We start from the raw sequence: 17,174 nt of genomic DNA on the forward strand, positions 1-17,174 counted from the left end.
ATTTAGACACTCCTTTTCTGGAAAAACTGAAAACGGAATAGTATTCCGTTTTAAGCAGTTCCGGAAATTCATGCCAGTGTAGACACAGCCAGAGTGTGTTATATTGATGCTTTCTCTCCATCCAGGCATTTCTTCTGGGACCCTCACCTGAGAAGTTAGGTATAGTCAAGAAGGCAGGGGAACATAGGGGTGACACCGTTCTGCCTCCGCGCTGGATGTCTTCTTTCTCTTCATGGCAGATTCTGATGCAAATAATTTCACCAACCCCTCCACCTTCATCCTGCTGGGCATTCCTGGCCTGGAGATGGACCATGTCTGGATCGCCATCCCCTTCTGTGTCATGTACATTATAGCCCTCTTGGGGAACATCACCATCCTGTTCATTGTGAAGAGGGAGCCGAGCCTCCATAAGCCCATGTACTATTTCCTCTGCATGCTGGCCGTCACCGACCTGGTCCTATGCACCTCCATCCTTCCCAAGACATTGGCAATCTTCTGGTTCAATTCCAGAGAGATCGATTTCAGTGCCTGCCTCACCCAGATGTTCTTCATTCACTGCTCCTTAGCAATAGAGTCAGGGATATTCACGGCCATGGCGTTGGATTGCTATGTAGCCATCTGTGATCCCCTGAGACATTCCACCATCCTGACAAATGACATGGTGGCCAAGATTGGCCTGGCCGTGGTGCTGCGTGGTGCCGTACTTGCATTGCCCTGTCCCTTACTGGCAGCTCAGTGGCCATATTGCAGAACCAATGTCATCCCTGAGCCATACTGCACACACATCGCCGTGGTGAAGCTGGCCTGCGCTGACATTCGTGTGAGTAGTTACTACGGCCTCTTTGTGCTATTCTGTGTAAATGGTCTGGATGTGATTTTTATTGTTGTGTCCTACACCCAGATCCTCAGGGCCATCTTCAGACTCCCCACAAAGGACGCCCGGCTCAAGACTTTTGGGACTTGCAGCTCCCACCTCTGCGCCATCTTGGCCTTTTACATCCCAGGTCTCTTCGCCTCCCTCATGCACCGATTTGGCCAGAATGTGGCTCTGCATTTCCATGTTCTTATTTCTGGTTTGGATCTCTTGATGCCCCCCATGCTGAACCCCATCATCTATGGGGTGAGGATCAAACAGATCCGGGGAAGGTTGTTCCGGCTCTTTACTCAAAAATTGAACTAAAAATTTCCCTTGGTGCTCTGGCTCTGAGATTGAAGAGGTGGTTGGTGATATGGTGCTGGGCTACATGAGAACGTAAGAACAACAAGACTGAATCAGAGAAAAGGTCCATCTAGCCGAGGGTCCCGTCTTCAGACGGTGACCAATGCCAGGCGCCCCAGAGGGAGTGTACGGAACAGGGAATCATCCAGTGATCCCTCTCTTGTCATCAATCACTGATTGGGCACGGAGAGAGACATTTAACCCTGTCCTGACCTTTCTTGTGGTGTGTCACTGTGACAAACTGAAGAATCAGTCTGGCTGTGTCTAGACTGCATCCCTTTTCCGTAAAAGGGATGTAAATTAGACACATCGCAATTGCAAATGAAGCAGGGATTTAAATCCCCCCCCCCCCGCTTCATTTGCATAAACGTGGCTGCTGCTTTATTCCGGCTCCGAGCTTTGCCGGAATAAAGCCTTTTCCGAAAGATCCCTTATTCCTTTTTTTAAGACGAATAAGGGATCTTTCGGAAAAGGCTTTATTTTCCAAAAGATCCGCGTCTAGACTGGCGCTTTTTTCCGGAAAAGCTCTGAGCCGAAATAAAGCGGCAGCCATGTTTATGCAAATGAAGCGGGGGGGATTTAAATCCCACTTCATTTGCAATTGCGATGTGTCTAATTTGCATCCCTTTTACGGAAAAGGGATGCTGTCTAGACACAGCCTCTTTGTACAACTCATTCACTCAGAAGGTTTCCACATTTCTAGTTGCTGTAACAGGAGCCCCGAGGCCCTTTTCCCTGCCCAATCTATTTCCCCTTGTCCCCAAGCAATGGTCCAAGCAAAGAACATAACAAAAACCACTTGGTAGTAGTGACTATGGTATGATTAACCTCAACAGCCCTGTGACAGGACAGGCACTAACACATCACAACATGGGAGCATTTAATTTCAGAAAGGGGAAGGACACAGAAATGAGGAAGCTAATTGAAGAGTTACCAAAAAGCACACTGCCAAATGTGAAATCCCTGCCCACTACGTGGAAATGTCACGAGTGATGGTGGGAGAGGGAAGGGGGAAACCTGGGAGGAGGGAGCTGGAAGGGGATGGAAGAGGAGGAAGGGAAGGGAAACCTCAGGGTTGGGGGTCCTGCTGGCTCTCCCGTCTCACAGCACTGCGGGTGCAGGAGCGTCCGGGGAGAGTGGGTGTGGAGGGTGGGGCAGGAGTGACGGGGGATGCGGAGTAAGCGGGAGGGGCAGCAGGGGTGGGAGGAGGAGCGAGATCTGGGGCGGTTGCAGGGGTTGGAGCAGAAGGAGGCAGGAACCTGTCCACCAAGGTCTGGAGGTGGCCTCTGAGGACACAGCTCTGCTCCTCCAGTGCCTCCAAGCTCCACTGCAGCCTCAGGTCCGCCCGGACCCAGTGGTCCTGGGTGCAGGTGCCATTGCTGGTAGTCCTCCTGGTTGTGGGTGCACCTGCTGGCCCGGGTGTGGGTCGATCTTGCAGGCGGGGTGGTGCACCCAGCAGTCCCAGGTGCTGCGGCTGTGGTGAAACAAGAACAGCGGTCAGTTCTCCCTGGGGACACAGTGGATGAAACCCAGCCCCCCTCTGCAAGGCGAGGTCAGCGTGTGGGGAATGGGCCAGGGCCCCTGCATGACACCCAGCTTCTGCTCCATGGTAGACAAGGCCCAGGAGCACGGTCCCTGGGCTCTCTCTGCCCCACACCCTCCATACACATAAGGGGAGCATGATGGCACTCACATGTGGAGCTCTCCCCGGCCTCAGACGACACAGCCGATGTGCTCTGTGGGATGCCTCAGGGTCCTGGGTCCTGGGCAGGCTCCCTGCAGGCTCCTGGCTCTCGGCGTCCTCCTCCTCCTCCGTGTCAGGGATGGGTCCCCCTGCTCCGCAGTTGATCACCACCCAGAGGGCATGGACGGAGTGAGCCCCCAAGATGCGGTCCAGGGCCTCATAATGAAGGCATGCCTCCAGGTTGGCCCCTGGCTGGGAGGCCTTGGAGTAGGCCTGCTGCAGGTCCTTGATTTTGCAGCAACCTGCTTCTGGGTCCGCATGTGGCCTCCGGTGGCCAGGCTGTCAGCCATGCGGCAGTAGACAGCTGCATTCCTGTGCCTAGTGCAGAGATCGTGAACGTTGGAGGACTCCCCCCAAACCTCAATGAGGTCCACGATCTCCGCACTAGACCAGGCGGGCGCCCACCTCTTGTGGCCCCGGGCAGACTCCTGGGAGCTGTCAGCCTGGTCCTGGGAAGAGGCTGAGGGCTAGGTGGCAGCGGGTGGCTGGCTCATGCTGTACCAGGTGCAGGTTCTCCGGGGCCAGGAGGGGGGCAGACAAGTTTCCCCGATTTGGCCCAGAGTGGCCACCAGGGCAAGCTGGGGAGGGCTAGCCTCCCACTAGTTCGAATTAAGGGGCTACACAGCCCTTAATTCAAATTAGTTAATTCAAACTAGGCGTTAGTCCTTGTAGAATGAGGTTTACCTAGTTCGAATTAAGCGCTCTGCTAGTTCGATTTAAATTTGAAATAGCGGTTTGCCTGTGTAGCGCCTATTCAAGTTAATTCGGACTAACAGCAGTGTAGACATACCCTGAGAGACAGGTGTTTGTTCAGAGATTCAGCTCATAGCAAAGATCCTTCAGAAGTGAGAAGCAGGACTGGAGACAAGATGGAGGATTATCTAGGGACTTTTATATAACCTCTTGGGAACCCATAAGTAGAAGGCCCAATGTGTGCTCGGAGAAAAGGAGTGTGATTAGAAGTAAAGCAGAGTCACAAAAGCTAATGGAGAGCCGTGTGCTCCTACCGCCACCCAGCAGCCTGTGTAACCGCCCGATCTTAGGGCTGTTACTGCCCCATCTCCCTACCTGCCCTCTGCCTGGTTTATTATACACTGTAGCTGTTTCGTCTTTTAAGATGATGTAGAAGATTCCTGGAGTAGGGATTCCTTCTCCTCTGCTAGTGAAGAGTGCAACACAAGAAGCCCTGAACTCTGGCAAAGCCCGAGGAGGTTTCAACAATCAATTTTCCCGCTAACATTTTCTATCCTTGGGCGAGTTGGATTTCTTTTCACGGGATGATATTTCTTATGTGCAGAAGCCCCAGAACAAATGAGCACCCAGTTTCAGAGTTTGTAGACAGATGCATGTTTCAAAAGCTTGCAAATAAGTTTTTATCCTACAAAATAACTAGCCTCACACCTAGTACTTGCTACTTCTGACTCATACCAACCTGAACTCGACCACAGAGCAAAGATCTGGCCTTAATGCAACATAGCAATGACTCGTTTAACACGTGCCCCCTTAATGCAGTACAAGTGATCATGTCCTAATTAGTAACACTGGATTTAAAAAAAAATCATTAAGGTCAGAGATAAAAGAATCTTTTTATTTCTTACCTTAAGCCATGAACACCGATGTAAATTTTGTTTGAAATGTAATCATGCAAATGTCCTGGCTCCCCCCTACCTCCATGCAGCCTGCTTCTCCCCCTACCCTGCCACCTTCCGACCCAGCCAGCCAGAGAGGACGGCAGCAAATGAGTCAGGGACACCCCAAACAAACTCCCCCCGACCTCCACCTCATTGCACAGTTGCCAGCACCCTTCCACGCCCCCTTTCCCTCACCGACCCCTGTGCAATCCGCTCCCCTCAGCCCAGGTGGGGGTTGCGATAAAATCCTGCTTCTCAGACTAGCAAGCACCAGCCATCTGTCCTAACTTCAGCTACAGCCCAAACAAGTTATCCGCACCTCCCCCAGCGATTAGCACAAACCGCTTGGGCAGTGAACCGTGGAATCATAGAATCCCAGGACTGGCAGAGACCTCAGGAGGCATCAAGTCCAATCTCCCTACTAAAATAAGGACCAACCCCAACTCAATCAACCCAGCCAGGGCTTTGTCAAGCTGGGACTTAAACACCTCTAGGGATGGAGATTCCACCCACTCCCTAGGGAACCCAGCCCAGCACTTCCCCACTCTCCTAGGGAAATAGCTTTTCCCAATATCCAACCTAGACCTCCCCCACTGCAACTTGAGACCATTGCTCATCGTTCTGCCATCTGCCACCAGTGAGAACAGCCTCTCTCCATCCTCTTTGGAACCTCCCTTCAGGAGGTTGAAGGCTGCTCTCAAATCCCCCCTCACTCTTCTCTTCTGCAGACTAAACAAGCCCAAATCCCTCAGCCTCTCCTCATAGGCCGTGTGCTCCAGCCCCCAAATCATTTTTGTTGCCCTCTGCTGGACCCTCTCCAATGCGTCCACATTCTTTCTGTATTGGGGGCCCAGAACTGGACACAATACTCCAGATGCAGCCTCACCAGAGCCGAATAAAGAGGAATAATCACTTCCCTAGATCTGCTGGCCATGCTCCTCCTAATGCACCCTAATATGCCATTAGCCTTCTTGGCTACAAGGGCGCCCTGTTAACTCATATCCAGCTTCTCATCCACTGGAATCCCCAGGTCTTTTTCGGCAGAACTGCTACTCAGCCCAGTGTTTCTCAAACTGTGCTCCGCAGAGCCCCAGGGGCTGTGTGAGACGTCTCCAGGGGCTCCGCGAGGTCTAATGCAGCCGACATTGATAGGTACGACACCTACAATCAGTGGACCAATGGGGCTCCGCAGAAATGTTTACATATGTAAAAGGCTCCGGAGCCCAAAATGTTTGAAAACCGCTGACTTAGCCAGTTGGTCCCCAGCCTGTACCAATGCTTGGGATTCTTCAATCCCAAGGGCAGGACTCTGCACTTGTCCTTGTCGAACATCATCAGATTTCTTGTGGCCCAATCCTCCAATGTGTCCAGGTCACTCTGGACCCTATCTCTGCCCTCCAGTGTATCTACCTCTCCCCCCAGCTTAGTGTCATCTGCAAACTTGTTGAGGGTGCAACCCATCCCCTCATCCAGGTCATTAATGAAGATGGTGAATAAAACTGGGGCACTCCGCTGGAAACCGACCACCAACCTGACATCAAGCCGTTGATCACTATCCATTGGCCTGACAGTCTAGCCAGCTTTCTATCCATCTTACAGTCCATGTATCCAATCCATACTCCCTTGACTTGCTGGCAAGTATGTTGTGGAAGACCGTATCTAAAGTTTTTCAAAAGTCAAGGTCTATCACATCCACTGACTTCCCCATGTCCACAGAGACAGGTACCTCATCATAGAAACTAATCAGATTGGTCAGACAGAACTTGCCCTTGGTGAATCCATGTTGAAAGTGTTGGAAAGTCTGATTCAGCCTGCAACATCAGATTCCAATTCCGCCTGGGAGGCATTGGGAGGACATGAACCAAGAGGGAGAGAGCAAAACCAAGGCAAACACCAATCCAGCCTCTATCTTGTGTATGTTATTGCTTATAAGAAGCACACAGGATCTTTTTCAGGGGAAAAGGCAAAGTACCAGATTCATTGAGAATACGGAAGAAAAGCAGTTAGCATCTGCCCACACACTCAGACACAAACACACACTCAAAGTCTCGTTGTTGCTTAAAGCTGCCAGTCTGTTGCTCACATTAACTCCCTGGCCAGGTGAGCTAAATGTGAGCGGGAGGAGCGGGGGCTTCTCTTGGTCCGGACCGATGCTCTGATCTTGACAAGACCCAGGGAGTCGTACAAGATTCCCCCTGCTAGTATAGGACTTTTCTCCCTCTCAGGTCTGTACATTTTGCTTCCTCAGCGCTTAATCAGTCACCGTTTTAACATCTGTTTTTCTGGAAGTCGTCCTTCTTTGTCCTCTGACATCAGTCTCTGGGCGCTTCCTTCCCAGTGTTTATTTGTTTGTAAAGGGCACTTGCTCTTAACATTCCCAGGCTGCCCATAAGTCCTCCGCCAGTCTGCTTTGTACTGGGTCCAATGTATGGTACCTTGATGCCTCTGAGTCTTCCAGCCCTTCCCCTCCTTCCACTGTTTGGACTCTAAAACTGTTGGGCCTCCAAACTGTTCTCTCTCCAAACTCCCACCTTCCAAACTCATTCCCGCCCCCGCCCCAGGAACTAGACAATCATTTCACACCAGAGAAGGCAGACAAATGTCCCTACAAAAGGTATCAAACCATTTCCTAATACAAAGCTTCTATTAGTACAAACTTTAATCATTCGTCATATTTTCTGTGTCACACAGTCTATAGTCTAACCACTCCTAAGAGCAACAGCGTGATCGTGCTGAAACACAAGGCTCCTGCTGAGCTCTTTCTATCTTGACATCAGATACAGACACAAGAGCTACGTCTAGACTGGCATGATTTTCTGGAACTGCTTTTAACGGAAAAGTTTTCCATTAAAAGCATTTTCAGAAAAGCGCGTCTAGATTGGCAGGATGCTTTTCCGGAAAAGCACTTTTGCGGAAAAGTGTCCGTGACCAATCTAAACGTGGTTTTCTGCAAAAAAGCCCCGATCGCCATTTTCGGGATCAGGGCTTTTTTGCGGAAAACAGTACTGTGCTGTCTACACTGGCCCTTTTGTGCAAAAGTCTTTCGGAAAAAGACTTTTGCCTGAACGAGAGCAGCATCGTATTTCCAGAAAAGCACTGATGATCTTACATGAGATGGTCAGTGCTTTTCCGGAAATTCAAGCGGCCAGTGTAGACAGCTGGCAAGTTTTTCTGCAAAATCAGATGATTTTGTGGAAAAACTTGCCAGTCTAGACACAGCCGAGCAGTTTGCCTGATGCATCATTATTAACGTCTTGGAAGCTTGATTCTCCTGATTTGTGAGGCCTTGACAAGAGCCCCCAATGCCTGCAGAAAGTGTTAGTGCCGCCTGCCTGTCTCCTGTCTCCAGACCTGGGTCCGCTGCCCACCCATCCCTCCTGTGGACTAACAGGATTTCAGACACTTCCGAGACCTGGCAGGATCCCTAGTCCTTTCCCCACTCTAAAGAACTATAATTCTTACATGTACACAAATGAGCTCTAATTCCTCCTTTACTCAGCCCAGAGCCCTTGAGGTCTCCTCTCCCTTGGGGCAGGGCCCTTAATTGCTGTTTACACCTACAGCTGGTTAAATACAGGGTCATTTCCAGACTGTTTATATTCAATTGCTGCTTGTCCCCCAGAGGCCGAGTGAACCCCACTGGGACAGCCCAGAGCTGGGTTATAACCAAGCACAGCCCTGTGCTGGCTCTCGGCGCGGGACGCTGCTGCAGACGCTGGGCTGAGAGAGGTGGGGACGCGGCTGCCTGGGGAGGTTCCCAGGGAAGACACGTCCCTCTCAGCACTCACAGGTACCAGCTCTAGCTGAGGGGCTCCCCTATTCCATACACCCAGGGCAGTGTGGGAGTAGAGGGTGGAATAGCCAGTAATTCCCTCATCCTGTCTGTTCTGCACAGCTAGTAAACCTTTGGGGCCCTTCCACAGAGATGAGTTTCCCCAGTATTACTAGACAGCCCCCTTTTCTGTGCCCCCTGCCCACCTCTGCTGACGTGCTCCAGCCCCGAGGTGGCTGCATGTCCGTGGCACAGGGACACGGCAGGGCGGGAGGGGTCAGTCGATGGGCAATGCGAGGCCAAAATCCAAGGCCTCGGCCCATAGTTTGCTCAGGCCACTCTGAGGCGAAGTTCCCCTTGGAGTGAGACGTGAGCACAGAGCGGAGCAGCTCCTCCGGCTCCTCAGGGCTTTCACTGCTAAGCAGGGGAAGGGAGACGGCTCCTGAGTGACTTTTACCTGCTGCAGAACCTGGCGGTGTTAGGGCTCCCTGCTGGAACAGCATGGGGCAGGCACGTTTCTCCTCACCCCATTTAAAGGAAGAAGAAACCCCACCCCGGCGATTTCACTCTGAACCCTGAGAGTTTGGGAAATTTCCAGGCAATTGCAATTGAAGTCTTCTCATTGAAAGTGTCAGCCAGTCTTAACTGGCTGTGGTCCTGCAGTACCGCCAACACTGGCCCATGCCTTGTGGCAAGGAGTTCCACAGGCTGAGCATGGCTTATGGAAACAATTTTCTTTTCTCTGTGTTATAAGTTCAGGCATTCGATGGAAAGGAACGTTCCCCTGTCTGTGCGTAGTCAGGCCCAGTAAAATGAAACATTCTGATTCTTTTCTTTACCAATAGATTCATTGGCTTTAATGTGAGAAGGGGATATTACATCATCCAATTTGGCCTCCTGTATAACTCAGGCCATTAAATGTCACCCAGTTTTCCCTGTATCGAGCCCCTGCATTCAGGCCCTGTCTACGCCAAGACTTTACATTGTAGAATCCCAGAGCCACAGGGTCAGAAGGCACCAAACGGCCAGCTGGTCTGACCCTCGCCAAGAGGCAGGATGTGTTTGGTCTAAACCATCCCCAGACTGGTGGGTGTCCTGCATCAGGAAGTTTTTTTCTTGCAACATCACCTCAGTCTGCTGTGCTGCGGTTCAAACCCATTGTCTGTTGCCAGGGCTTGTTGGGTAGGAGAGAACGTTCCTTCCCTTCTCTATGGCAGCGTGTGGAAATGATAGAATCATAGAGCTGGAAGAGACCTTAGAAGGTCATCAAGACCAGCCTCTTTCCCTAGGCAGGACCAATCCCAACCAGTTCAGACAGATAAATCCATGATCCTGTGCCCACGGACTCTTTGCTTTTGCAACTGAAACCCACCCTGCCCCCTGCTTTTGAAGATAGGGCCTGTGTTCCCCGCAGCCTTCTACGGAGCAGTGGCCACAATCGACACCATGCTCCATGCGTCCTACCCGGGGCTGAGCACAGCGGGGTCTCGTGCGCTGTGACTTGCCTGCTCCTCGTCCGCCAGTACCAACGAACGCTGCCTGGACTATTTCGTAAACAGCAAAAAAAAAAAACCCACCCTGAAAACCAACTGCCGGGTCTGCTCCCAGAGGGATGTGGCTATTCCGCCTTCCCCCGATGTCGAGAGCAGGACATCGATAGGCAGCTTCATCCATTGACTGAGCTGCTGGTACTCAGGGCCGGGGGGCGTATAACCAGTGCTCATGGGAGATCCTGCCTCCAGTGCTAGTCGTGTTTACATGGAAGCCCGAAGGGCAGCCCTGTTGCACGGTAAAGGCGGATAAAGCTCTCAGCAGAAAAGCAACCAGGGCGGGTTGCTTGGGGGGTGGAGAATGCACCACTTCCCTTTGCAGTGCGTACAACTGGTTAATTATGCTCAGGGCTAATATTTGGCCCTCGTTTCCGACTGGAATTTGTCTGGTGGTAGATAGATTTCCCCAGCTGGGCCTTGTTCGGCCTTTTCCACCTGATCGAAGAGCCTGTTATTACTACTCACGATAAATGCATGAAGGTCTTTAAGTCTGTCCGTCTGTCTGTTTCTCTCTCTCGGTTTGTGGCCCTTTGCCCTGGCTCTCATCATTTTGTCGTTCTCTTCTGCACCCTCCCCAATTTTTCAACATCTGTTTTGAAGTGTAGCCCTCGGGGCTGCTCACTTGGTTTCACCAATGCCATAGAGACATCAGATCTTTCCTCAGCTTCACTCCCCAGTCCCAAGGGGAGTTGTGTCCCCGTTTTTCTGTCCCCCGTTTTGTCCCCCATTTTTGAGATTTTGGGTGATGGTCTCAGATGAGGAGCTCACAAGGAGTGGGGTCTTCCAGGTGACCCCGAACTCAGGTTTGGGGTCCCTGGGTTCCACAAGCTAACACCCTGGCCGGTGGGTCTGTCCTGCCTTCCCTGTTCTGAGCAGGTAACTTTGCATTTCTCTTTGTTCTCTTCGTTTTTGGAAGCCACCTTGAATATTTTCAATAGAAATGCGGGGTAAAAAATATTTAAATAAATAAATGAATAAAATACTAATTATTCAGCCCTTCTGTTTGGCTCGTCCCCACTCACCAAAGGCTCCAGCTCAATTGGTGCCTACCCTGGACTCCCCATTGTCACCCCTCTGCCGGGCTTTGGGTCGGCCACAGATTTTATCGGCAGTGAGTTTCTCTGTGCGTCCAGATCCCTGATGGAAATTGTAACTCGCATCAGACCCAGAACCGAGCCCTGTGAACTCCACTGGAAACAGCCCCATCCACAAGCAATAACCCACAGCCAACGGCTCTCTGAGATGTGCCACTTACTCAGTTTATAACCCTTATACGTGCGCTGCCCTGGAATTGCACAGCGCTCGTTTTACTCTCATTGTTTTCCCGTTCTAAAACGAATACCATTGAGAACTAGACGTCTATTGCATCTGTCTGGCTCCCTCAGCAACCCGACCTGCACAGTCATGAGTGGATAAAAAGCAGGTTTATTTCACAAGACCAGTTTTCTTAAACTGTGTTGTTGATGGGTGATATAGTCCTAGACTTTTCTCTAACCAGCTTTTCCATTGCTTCCTAACCTGGTGATTTTTTTAAAATTGTCACCTAGTTTTTCATACTTTGCAGTTAACATGCTACTGTTCTGCGTTTGCTTTCATTTCGATTGGTTTTGTTTTGCTCCTGACTCACTGTGTAGATCCGGTTCCCACTGTGAGGTGCAGTCGATCGGTCAGTTCCTGACTTTCGAGTTCATAACTTTAAGGTTCTCCTGGGGATGCTGTTTAACATCATCCTACAGAGCTAATGGACTGGGAAGTGTGTCAGCACCTCAGATGACACCTGTCAATCATCCTGTTTCTTTCCATGGTCATAACCAGCGTTGTGGATCATTTGCTGTCCATTCTGCCTTTTTCCCATTTGTTCCATATTGTTGTCCCACCTCACAGCTGCCTTGTCACTGCAACCAGGCCTCTCTCTGAACCTGGCCCCTCTTGAGCGGGGGATGTTGGCTGTTTAGCTTTCACTAGGTCGCTGAGCATTGTCTGTTTTGGCCACTGCTGCGCATAAGCAGTGATCCACGACAGCCAGGCCCTTTCACTGAGGTTTGCTCCACCTGGGATTCTGCTGCCACTGTAACTAGATGGTTTTTTGTAGCCATATTCGCAGGCCTAAACTCAAGCCTTCCTCTGCAGCCAGAATGAAGAGCAGCTGTGCCTAGAATCACATCCACACACTCCAACGAAACTGCATTTCAATAGTGTCGCAATAGGCTGGGAGAAGGAGATTCTGTCCTGAAGGCCAGATACAGAAACGGATCTCAAGATGTGTCAAGAGAACTTATTTCACAGCATTTCGTCCGGCAAGAAACTGTTTACCGATAGTTGAGATTGTGGAATCTGAATTCTATGATTGTTTGTCTGTCTGATCTCTATCTGGTTTGTGACTGGTTGGCTGTGTCTACACTGGGCCACTTATTCCGGAAAATCAGCCGCTTTTCCGGAATAAGCTGTGAGCTGTCTACACTGGCCCTTGAATTTCCGGAAAAGCAACGATGCTCTACTGTACAAAATCAGCCGCTATTCCGGAAAAACTATTCTGCTCCCGCTCGGGCATAAATCCTTATTCCGGAACACCGTTCTGGAAAAGGGCCAGTGTAGACAGCCCAGTAGTCTTTTCCGGAAAAAAGCCCCGATCGCGAAAATGGCGATCGGGGCTCTTTTCTGGAAAAGCGCGTCTACATTGGCCACAGACGCTTTTCCGGAAAAAGGGCTTTTCCGGAAAAGCAGCCTGCCAATGTAGACGCTCCTTTTCCGGAAAAACTGAAAACGGAATAGTATTCCGTTTTAAGCAGTTCCGGAAATTCATGCCAGTGTAGACACAGCCGTTCTGTCTGCCAGATAATTAACATTGCTAGGTGGGTGTGATTGGGTAGGTAATTCTGTTACAGTATGTGATGATTGGTTAGTAACATTATACTCAAAGAATTGGTTAAAGTATAACTAAGTAGGACTCACGTTTCACTATATAAACTGGGGTCCGAGAAGACCAGCAGGAAGAAAGAAGGGAAAAGAGAACAGGGACAGCAAGAAGGAGAGAAGACCTGGAAGAACAATTCACCTCCAAGACAGCCTAAGCCTACAGTTGCCAGGACTCCTTGGCACAACCTGATGTGCAGTAGCTAAGATCCAGAGAGACTGATCTTGCTCTGCCAACAGGGGAAGTCCTTATCATTAATGCCTATTCTGCCAGCTGACGTATAGGGCAGCTACTAAGGTTCTCCATTTTTGTCTGTCTTTGGCCATTTTCTCCATGATTTTCACCCTGAGAAACATCATAGAGCAGAGTACAGAGGGGCAGAGAAAGCAGTACATACCCTTTGTTGACTTTGAGAAGGCTTTTGACAGCAAACACAGACAAAGACATTGTTGCCTTCTGAGAACAGAGGAAGTCGGCCACCCTTTTTCAGCATTGGTGAGCACGACACTGTGGCTATGTCTACAGTGGCATGATTTTCCGGAAATGCTTTTAACGGAAAATTTTTCCGTTAAAAGCATTTTCGGAAAAGCACGTCTAGATTGGCAGCATGCATTTCCGCAAAAGCACTTTTTGCGGAAAAGCGTCCGTGGCCAATCTAGACTCGGTTTTGCGCAAAAAAGCCCCGATCATCATTTTCACGATCGGGGCTTTTTTGCAGAAAACACTACTGTGCTGTCTACACTGGCCCTTTTGTGCAAAAGTCTTTCAGAAAAAGACTTTTGCCCGAACAGGAGCAGCATGGTATTTCCGGAAAAGCACTGATGATTTTACATGAGATCGTCAGTGCTTTTCCGGAAATTCAAGCGGCCAGTGTAGACAGCTGGCTAGTTTTTCCAGAAAAGCAGCTGATTTTCTGGAAAAACTGGCCAGTCTAGACACAGCCTGTGTGCTTAGCATGTGTAGTCTCCTTGCTTGGGAATTGTCCATAAATAGAGAAGCAGAAAATTACTGTGTAAAGCTCTTTCAGTGGCAAAAGATCCTGCAAACCAGCAGAAAGCTGAGCCATAGGAATTGGGTTAATGTGGGTATTTAAGTTAAAAGGGTTGCACCTTGAGCCTAGAATTGGGGGAAGGTGTGTACCCCTCAAGTGCGGAAGGGATAGAGAAATTTGTGCTGGTAACACCACGTGCTGTGGCAAAGATTTGTGGGGTTTTCCACTATCAGATTTTGAACACCCAGGTGAATGGGGAACTCCCTACAGCATGTCCTCTCCAGCCTGGGTTCGCTGTATTAAAGATCAAAGTGGGAGAACCAATGTTGACACCCATGTTTCCTGCTAGAGCCCTTTAAGCTTTCCCAGAATTTGAGATGTAGGAATTATTGGCACCTGCCATAAAATATGGACTTGGCATTAATGGGGTCAGTTGCTCAAATTAATTGACCATGTCATTTCAGAATGTGAGAAGAGTGACAGATATGCTTCACCCCGAGAGTACTCTCTGATATTATCTTTCTTTCTCCATCCAGGCATTTCCACTGTGATACTCACCCTAAACTTTGGACCCCTACTGAAAATCAGAGGTATATATGGTACATGCTGGAGTCATTGTTCTCTTTCTGAGTTGGACATTTTTCCCAAATTCATGTCAAAGTCAAATACAACCGAGTTCTCCAACCCCTCTGTCTTCATCCTGCAGGGTATTCCTGGCCTGGAGGCAGCCCATGGCTGGATCTCCATCCCCTTCTGCATCATGTATGTCATAGCCACCTTGGGAAACTTTGCCATCCTCTTCATTGTAAAGACAGAACCGAGCCTCCATGAGCCCATGTACTATTTCCTCTGCATGCTGGCCTTCACCGACCTGGTTGTGGCCACGTCTACCCTGCCGAAAATGTTGAGCATCTTCTGGTTCAATTCCAGGGAGATTGAATTCAATGCCTGCCTCACCCAGATGTATTTTGTGCTCTGCTTCTCAGTGATAGAGTCAGGGATCTTCGTGGCCATGGCGTTGGATCGCTACGTGGCCATCTGCCACCCCCTGAGACATTCCACCATCCTCACAAACCCCACTGTGGTCATGATCGTCTTAGCCGTGGTACTGCGTTCTAGCATTCTCACACTGCCCTTTCCGTGCTTGGCGAGCCGATACCCATATTGCAGAACCAACATCGTCCCCGAGCCATTCTGTGCACACATCACCGTGGTGAGCCTGGCCTGTAGCGACATCCGTGTCAGTAGCTACTATGGCCTCTTTGTTTTATTCTGTGTCTATGGTCTGGATGTGATTCTTATTACCATTTCTTATACCCAGATCCTCGGGGCCATCTTCAGACTCCCCACCAAGGATGCCCGTCTCAAGACTTTTGGGACCTGCAGCTCCCACCTCTGTTCCATGCTGGTCTTTTACATGCCAGGTCTCTTCTCCTCTCTCATGATTCGTTTTGCAGAGAAGGTGCCTCTCTATGTCCATATTCTCTTTGGTTACTCATGCTTCTTATTGCCCTCCACACTAAACCCCATCATCTATGGGGTGGGGACCAAACAGATCCAGAAAAGGCTCTTCCAGCTCTTCACTCATAAAGGGACCTAAATTTTTCTTCTGAAGCTATGGGGAAGGGTGGGCATGAAAGAAATGGAGCCTCCTAATTCAAATGAACAGAGAGAGGAAGTGTTGGTCCAGTCCTTCAGATTGGCTCTTCAAGAAACATTCAACGGAGAATGGAACACAGGTGTCACCAAGACGACTGAACTGATTTGTCTGCATACCTTCAGTCTGGATTGTAGGACGTAGCATTCACCTGCAAAGGAAATGAGTCAGGATTGGAGAGGTGAGTTGTCCAGGTCACAATGCTGGCTTCTCTCCTCTCCTCTCCCCATCACTGGTTATAGAATAATAGAATCATAGAATAATAGGACTGGAAGGGACCTCGAGAGGTCATCGAGTCCAGCCCCCCGCCCTCAAGGTGTCTTCTCCACCACCACCCCTGCTGGAGCTGGGCTCCTTCTTTGCCGAGACATGACTAGGAGCTGCGGCAGCCACACAAGGAGCCTGTCTGCAATTATATGGTGGCCCCAGCTGAGCAAAGCAGATGAAAGGTTAATGACCTGATGCCCTGCAGGGATCAAACAGAGCCATATCCAGCCCAAAGATCTCGTTCAAATACCATCAGGATATGTGGGAAGCCCATGTAGCAACCTTATTAGCTAGCTAGATAGATTGGATGGAAATAAATAGATTGGTAGATAGAGAAAGAGAGAGAGACAGAGAGAGAGAGTGATGGACCCCCCATGCTTTGTAAAACGGATATGTGGACGCAGATATGCCCAACTCCAAGGTGTTTTGGACAAATTATCTCCTGGCCAGTCCCTACCAGTTAGGGAGGTCATGCAACTGCCTACGACCAAACATTATTAAGACTTAAAGGACAAAAGAAGGTTTTGCAGATGATTGCCCAAACATTGAGGCATCCCTTGATGGCTTTCCCTTTACTGAGCTTTTTATGTTAGAATTACGTCAATGTTTTCTGTAACGGTAAGTTTCTAATCTACTTTGTTCTGCCTGTTTTCACTTAGAACCACTTCAACCCTACTGCTTGTACCTAATAAAATCACTTTTCCTTACTATCAAGCCTGGTGTAAATATTGTTACCGGGGGGGGGGGGGGGGGGGGACGGGGACCAATGTGCACTTTTCCCTGTTCATTGCTAAAAGGGGTCACCCCAAAATCATTGGGGTCTGATCCCCATGGGGGAGTGGAATCCTGGGAAGCTGGGCCCCAAACTGCATTTTCTGTGGGCTTGAAGAATTTAAGTATTAGTCCTTCTGTCCTGCTCCTCGGGGGTGCAGGGGTCTCAGCTCTATGCCTTGGCTGGGGGAGACCAGGGAGCTGGCCCAGCAGGACTGGGTATCGAGAAGCACCATAGAGAGGGAAGGAGACTGGAAGTGGCCTTGTCAGCACCGTAGGTAGCTCCCCTAAGGGATCTTCTGTGCCATCACAGGTAGAGAGAGAGAGAAATGCAATGTACGGAGTTACATAGATGGACAGACAGACCGACCGACTGTCCAGACAAAACCTATACACAATGGAAACCCACTTAAGTTTCCAACGTGCCGGCATACCATAGACATGCAATCAAATAGACTATATTTAACGACGCCTTCATATCTATGATGAGGGGTATCATAAAATACATGTATAATGGGCAAAGTCAGGGTGTGCATTATATATAAGAGTATAGATTTTTTCATTGTAATAAAATTCTAAAGTCAGGGTGCACATTATACATCGGTGCGCATTATATTCGAGATATTAAGGTAAATAAATAATCCACATGATAATCCAG

At 49.7% G+C, this 17,174-nt stretch overlaps 1 protein-coding gene across 1 annotated transcript; it reads left to right on the forward strand.

Annotated features, from left to right (window-relative positions):
• The first annotated feature begins 232 nt into the window (after positions 1 to 232).
• Positions 233 to 1,180, forward strand: LOC142818979 (olfactory receptor 52R1-like). The gene has a single exon (XM_075902577.1). The coding sequence runs from the start codon at positions 233 to 235 to the stop codon at positions 1,178 to 1,180; it is 948 nt and encodes a 315-aa protein (XP_075758692.1).
• The last annotated feature ends 15,994 nt before the right edge of the window (positions 1,181 to 17,174 follow it).

Source organism: Pelodiscus sinensis, chromosome 1 (assembly GCF_049634645.1).
Source record: "Pelodiscus sinensis isolate JC-2024 chromosome 1, ASM4963464v1, whole genome shotgun sequence".
Lineage (NCBI taxonomy): Eukaryota > Metazoa > Chordata > Testudines > Trionychidae > Pelodiscus > Pelodiscus sinensis.

Bases quoted from the DNA above. Each gene is read 5' to 3' on its own strand.
- LOC142818979 (XM_075902577.1), top strand. From the start codon at position 233: ATGGCAGATTCTGATGCAAATAATTTCACCAACCCCTCCACCTTCATC.